Below are 7,011 nucleotides of genomic sequence, written 5' to 3' on the forward strand. Positions count from 1 at the left end.
GGCAAAACAAACAGTGGAGCATCAAGATAATGTTATTTTTATGCAGTGCTAAAAACAAATGAGGTATTCCATGAAAAGACATGGAGGAAATACACATTCACATTACTATGTGAGGTAAGCCAATCATAAAGATTACATACTGTATGAAGCTATGTAACATTCTATGTACATAATTATGCAAACAGTTATGGATCCTTGGTTTCCAGAGATTTGGAGGAAAGAGTGAGAAAAAGATGGAGTGAAGTGAGTTTTGTTTTTGTTTTTTATAACAGTGGTTATCACGGCAGACACAGGAAATATCTGCCAAATCCTAAAAGACAGACAACTCCAACTGTCCATGCCAAAGTAGACAGAGTTGCAGTGATAATGGCTTACCAACATGAATTCATCAACTGCAACAAATGGCCACGTGGTAGGTGATGCTGATAACGGAGGAGCCCTAGGCTCTGCCTGTGTGGATTCCCAGTCTGCACAAACCTCTTTGCATTTCCCATGCAGTTTTCCTGAGAACCCAAAACTGTTCCAGAACACCTCCTGTGGGCTCATGCAAGGAACCCTAATTAAACTTAGTGAGTTACAAAAAACAAAGCAATCAAACAAACATGACAAATGATGGTAAATGGGGGGGGGGGGGGGGGGCAGGGGGCAGTGGGAGTTCTGCAAACAACCCTAGTTAAACTTAGTGGGTTACAAAACCCAAAATAAACAAACAAAAAGAAAACAGATGACTACACGGAAGAGCCCTAGGCTCTGTCTATGTAGATCCAGAAACCTCTCTGCATTTCCCATGCAATTTTACTGAGAACTCAAAATTGTTCTAGAATACCTCCTCTCCAGGCTCATGCAAGCAACCGTAATGAAACTTAGTGGGTTACAAACAACAACCAAACCAAACCAAACCAAACAACAACAAAATAATCTAAAACAAATAAACAAAAGACATCAATGTAGATGTGAGATCCTTTGGGAAACAGTAGTGCAATCGATAGTTAAGGAGAGTGGGTAATGGGGGACAAAGGAAACCAAAACACAAGCATATGAAAAGCAAAATTATAAACGAAACGATAGTAGGAGGTTATAGTATTTTAGCAAATAGATCTCTAGTGATTACACTTTTTAAAGGGCAGTGCTATTTTTAAACTGGCAAGGACAGCTACACAATCTCCAATACAATTTACGTGAGTATTTGGAGATCAAGTTCCGGTATCACATGCAGCAACCAACGGTCAATACGAAGTGAATGAAGTTTTGAATCAACCCTTTTACTTTTGCTTGAAGAAAAATGTCAACAGCGATTACTGCCTTAAGGTCTGATTAATTTCTTGGCCTCTCTCTAATACATGGGGCGGGGGGGTGGGGGGCACGGGCTTTTTCATGGGGGATTATTTGCAAACAAATGCCAACAGGTGTAAGTGCATGGTGAGGAATTCCAGACCTGGGCTTCCTCCTCAAGAAAGGACCAAGAAAATGAAATTGCCTTCAAATAGGGTTGCTGAAGGCCATGCCACAGAGTCAGGCGGCTTTAAGGCCCCTTGCTTCTGCGTGCGCCTAGGTGCGCCGATGACTGTGGCTTCTATGGGATCTGTGGGAATCCCTGTGGTGCCTGTGAGGGTAAGGAGAAGCCTCCCTGCTTTCGTCGTAAACTCTGCGGATGGGGCCTGGCCTACGCTCAGGATCAGCCGAACGGGTATCCCTGAAATATCCATGCCTGTGCCTTGGGGAATCTCTGTGGGGTGGTTGCTGCCTGGAAGATGGAGCGAAGGCCACAGGGTCCTCTCTGCGGCTGTGCAGGCTTCGAGAGTGGGAATAAGACCTCCGAGGGCTGTGGCGGTGATGGTACCTGGGACAGGAAGAATGCCTGGACACAGAGGCTCCCCGCCGCTCGCTTGGGTGGTGGTCTCGAGGCTGCCTTCTGTCTGCCTGGTCTGGCTGTCTTTCGGCAGGAACATCCCTGATCCACCTGCCCACAGGCTGGTGCGCTGGGAGGATCACGCCCCAGGCGTCTGCCACGTGTGCCAGCAGCAGCTGCGAGAGGTAACGGTGTGCACGCTCATCCCAGTGGACTCCATCGCTCAGCCGATGCTGCCCGGCATGGCGGAAGTGGAAGTGGAGATCCAGCACGTCGAAGCCGTACCTCACCGCCGCTGATGAGCTGTAGAAGTTAGCCACCATCACATCTTCGCGCAGGCGCGAGGGGCAGGTTGGGGCACCCGGCTGGATGAAACCCCCGGATACGACGTGGGACACAGGCATGGTAGTATTCCACACCAGGAGGCAGGAGGCCGGCAGCACCTGAGCTAGGCGTTGAAACAGCCTCTCCAGGTCTTCTCGGTAGCTCCTGAGGAAATTGCTTCCGTACCTGGAAAGGTCCCAGAGGCACGAGTTCAAGATCACCAAGTCGGGGGCGTACTCACCCCAGCGCAGCTGCTGCAGGATGTCCTCGACGTAGGGCGAGTAGGCTCGGGTGAGGAAGTAGAAGCGCACCAAGTGGTGGCCCGAGCAGAACTGGCGCACCTCGCGGTAGTGGGCACCATTATGCATGCGACCCCATCGGCCGCCCTCCAGCAACACGTCGCGCTCGAAGCTCAGCTCGCCCTTGCTCTTCAGCTGACTGGAAGACAGCAGGCAGTCCCTCTGGAGCAGGAGGACCAGGTCCTTGTACACGGCGCGCTGAACGGAGTCTCCCATGACGACGACAAACTTGTTGTGCAACAGCTGCTGCACTTCGTGAGCGCGGAGGTGGGGCATGATGGCTTCCCTTCTGTGAGATCTTGAGGAGGGGGAAACCGCAGGGGAAGCCGGGGGTGGGGTGGGGGAAACCTCGCCGAAAAGAGCTGGGTGTTGCCTTGTGGGCCGTGGGGCGGAGGACTGAGAGCTCCCGTGCTCAAAAGCTGCCTCATCCGGTTTGCCACAGCCCACGGCGTGACCTCTGAACCCTGGGAAAAAAAGGATTGCGTGAGTCCAGGCTCCACCTGGCGGAAGAGACGTGCAGCACTCTCAGCGGGAAGCGGTGGCTCCCAAGCTTTGGCTGGAGCAGGCAGGTTTCCTGGGTGCCTTGGGCGCCTTGGGCAGTCCTGCTCCTGGCTCGCTAAAGCCCCGCTTTGGCCAGGGTCTCTGTCAGGCCACTGTCTTCTCTTCCACCAGAATTTCACTTATGTCCACAGCTCCCTTTCGGCCGCCTCGATGCATGTTCTTGTTGTTTTCTTCACCGCAATCCTCAGTCTAGTGGAAGATTTCTTCATTATGATTCCATTGGGAGGTGGGGTGGAGAACGCCGTTCTGAAGGGTTAGAACCCAGCCTGGTGCTCGTTCGTGTACTGTCCAGATGTCATTCCAAGCCTTGATTGGCAGAACACACGGCGTGTTGTAAGAAACAACACAGAGGGTCCCCATATGAATCTTTTACCAGCTTTCCCGTAAACATGAAATCTTTAAGGATTCTGGTATCTTTTTTACCGAGGCGGGCTGGCTATTAATTCCTCGTTGCACGTTACTTGGTGCTCCTATCGCTTCTTGTTTCCTTCACCGTCCCATTCCCTAATGTCTTGTAACCACTTAATCTAATCTCCACTTACACAATTGGCCATTTCAGGAATTCTGTGTAAGTGGACTTGTACAGAGTGTGACCTTGGGGAATTGTTCCCACGCCCACCCCGCCCATTGCTCTCCGGATTTGTCACCTTTGCAAAGTATGACTAGCTCCTTTTTCCCGTGGATGGGAATGCTCCTACTTTGTTCCTTTTCTTATTGCTGCTTGAAGCCATCCACCGAAAGGGCAGCTCGGGACGACAGTGTTTGGTCGTTACAAATGGCACTGCCAAGTATGTGTACCTCTTTTGCAAAGCTCTGCATTAAAAAAAAAAAAAAAATAGAAATAAGCCTAATACTGCCATTGTGGTGTTGTCAGGTGGTGGTACAGCTAATGTTTTGAGAGTGTCCTTGATTATCTGGCTTGGCTCATGCTTGTAGTCCCAACATTCAGAAAGAAGAGGATGGTGAGTTTGGGGCCAGCCTGGGCTGTTTAGCAGTGTCAAAAGAGAAAGGAAAACAGAAATCTCAGATTGTTTTCTGGAGTGACAGATCCCATTCTCACTGGCTGGAATAACAGTTTTAATTTCTTAATGGCCTGTCATTTACATAGCCTGAGAGAGAGAGACAGACAGACAGACAGATAGACACACACTGGGGGGGGGGGGGGAAGAGAGAGAGAGAGAGAGAGAGAGAGAGAGAGAGAGAGAGATTGTTTTCCTCTGGGTGCCTTCATGGATGCTGTTGAGCCCTACAGACTTTTCTTTAAAATTCCTCTGTCACTGGGCTATCATAGGCCCTTTAACAGGTGTTTGGGAAACCCAGTGGGATAATGTTTCATTTGGGAGCCAAGAGAAACTAGAGACTTGAGACACATATCTGGGTAGGTACTTGGAGAATCCTTAGGTTTGGTTTTGAAGTCAAGTTCTGAAACCACCGTTTTCTTGGTGTTCAAGACGGATGGAAGTAAAGGAAAGAGATTTGGCCTTTCCAGGCTGTTTCACCAGTAAGAATGTTCTCTATGGGCTCTGCATAGTGTACACATTGCTTTTGGCAGCCAAAGCCTCTGAGGACTTCATGGGTTTCCTCACTTTCTTAGGGTATTTTTGACCCGTACTTACCATTCTCTGTTTTTTCCATTGATTCAGTTCTACTTTCTCTTCTAGTATTTTCTCAAACTCTGGCCAAAATCTCCTTTTAAAAGAAAATTGTTTATGATTTCAGTGCAACCCAGAACACTAAAGAACTGTGCGTGCCTCCCATTTATAAGTGCCTCGGCTTGCTTATATTTTTTCCTACACAGACAGGTATCTTGCACATTTAATCTCACTTTGCTTAAATAGTTTCTCTAAGGTGGTGGTAGTTTAGGAAGCAGGGAAATAAACAATTTATAAGGTAGTTTTCACATTCTCGTAATGAATAACGCTGAAGGTGAGTAGAAATTTAAAGCAGTAACCTTTGTGTATAATATGGAAAACTATTTCTTATTCTAACAGTCTTTTAAAATGACCCTCCAGACATCTCTTTGTACTATGGCTAACCACACCCGTTTCAAAAACAAGAATGAAAACTAAGTCCATGTTATTTGTGTTGGTGTATAATTTGGATCTGTACTGCAAGTGGTTTTCTTCCTCTTACCTTCAAAGAGTCTGCTATAGCAATTCATACTTATTGTTTTTTCCAAAAACAACAACAACAAAAAAGCAAACAAAACAAGTTTGGACATATGTTAATATCAACGTATTTTGACTTCTGTGCCATGAAATGTAAATTTCAAATTGAATATCAACATTTGTTTTTTTCTCTCTAAATGAAGTAGATGGTGTATCCAGTTGGTTAGATAAACCTTTCTTGAAATGGACAGGAAATATAGATTAATAAACTTGTCCCCGATACTAACCTAGGATCATAAAAACAGAGGCAAAACAAGCTATTAAAAGTTTTGGCTGGGGAAGTGTGTGTGTGTGTGTGTGTGTGTGTGTGTGTGTGTGTGTGTGTGTGTATACACACCCATGGATAGTTCTAAGCCAAGAATGTTAGATTTTAGCAGAGTCAGATTTTAAACTTTACTGTCATAGTTTCACTGCTAAGCTCTTCTGAGTTTAGAAAGCCACTCTGGTTGTAGGAGTTAACTCTTGTTAACCATATAGACGGTAAGAAATGTATAAAGAAAAAGAGGGCCTGGGTGTGGTGGCGCACGCCTTTAATTCCAGCACTCGGGAGGCAGAGGCAGGTGGATCACTGTGAGTTTGAGGCCAGCCTGGTCTACGAAGTGAGTCCAGGACAGCCAAGAAAACCATCTTTAAAAAACAAAACAAAAAAACAAACAAACAAACAAAAAAAAAAAAAAGAAAGAAAGAAAGATAAGAAAAAGACTTAAGAAGGCACGAGGGGCGAAAACGGAGCTGTCTTTGCTGGCTGTCCTAACCCTTCCTTCTTCCCTTCTTGCCAACAGTTTCCATCCTTGCCTTATTTTTATGTATAGCCCTTTACTGACACATCACTGTTTTGTTACTATTTTATTACATTATTGCCTTTTTATTCCATCAGATTTAAACCCTATGTGAAAATGACCCGTTTCCATTTGCTCACGTCTCCTCAGCATTCTAAATAAGATTGACTATGTAGCTGATACGTCAATAAATGCTTGTGTGATGAAACAATAACCCACGGAAATTTATTATTGGCTGAGATCATTAAAGACTGCCCTAAACATCCCTCAAATGCCTGTATTGCCTGTGTACCACTTCTGTTATAGAGTCATGCAGTCTGTGTTCTATACGCATTCACGTGTCATAGTGGTGGGTAGCTGCGTTCCCTGAGAGTCTGTCTGTCCTCAGGAAGCATCAGTTGAGCATGCCGGTACTCCTAGATACTGCTGAGATACTCTCAGGAGGAAGAAAGGGAGGAAAGAAAGGAGGAAGGAGAGAGAGATGGGGGAAAGGAAGAGAAGAGAGAAAAGGAGAAAGAGAAAGAAAACTGGACTATTAAAAGTCTCTGATTTCTTAATACTCTGCTTTATATAGGAGAGGACGGTCCTAACTTTTCTCTGACGTGGCTGTCTTTAATGGTATTTGAATCCTATTCATCCTCTTGTGTCTTTTTTATATTAGCCTTAGATCGCTTCAGTTATTTACAACACCAAGGCATGATCCCCGTTGATTGTTAGGGTATGCCTACGTAGTCTGTGAACAGATGGAAGGTCATTCAGAAGTGAATCAGCACGCCAGAGCCAGGGCGACTCTGTGCAGCAATTATGTGAACGTTTGTGGGATAATATGCCCCTCTTCTCTTCCAAGAGGGATGAGGGTTTTTTTCCTTTCTCATAATATTTTTATCGATTATTTTGGATTTTGACACCATAAACTGCAACCACGCTCCCTTTCCAGTCCTGCCAGGTCCTCCCCACCACTCTTGGGACTTCTTTCCCCCCCAAAAGAAAAACAAACAAACAAACAAACAAACAAAAAAACCAAAGCCAAA

General features: G+C 46.0%; 1 protein-coding gene across 1 annotated transcript; it reads right to left on the reverse strand.

Annotated features, from left to right (window-relative positions):
- Window positions 1–1,548: 1,548 nt before the first annotated feature.
- On the reverse strand, window positions 1,549–2,748 carry LOC127196717 (PC-esterase domain-containing protein 1B-like). The gene has a single exon (XM_051154552.1). It carries the CDS (start codon window positions 2,746–2,748, stop codon window positions 1,549–1,551), a length of 1,200 nt encoding a protein of 399 aa, XP_051010509.1.
- Window positions 2,749–7,011: the final 4,263 nt, after the last annotated feature.

Source organism: Acomys russatus, chromosome 12, assembly GCF_903995435.1.
Source record: "Acomys russatus chromosome 12, mAcoRus1.1, whole genome shotgun sequence".
In the NCBI taxonomy this organism is placed as follows: domain Eukaryota; kingdom Metazoa; phylum Chordata; class Mammalia; order Rodentia; family Muridae; genus Acomys; species Acomys russatus.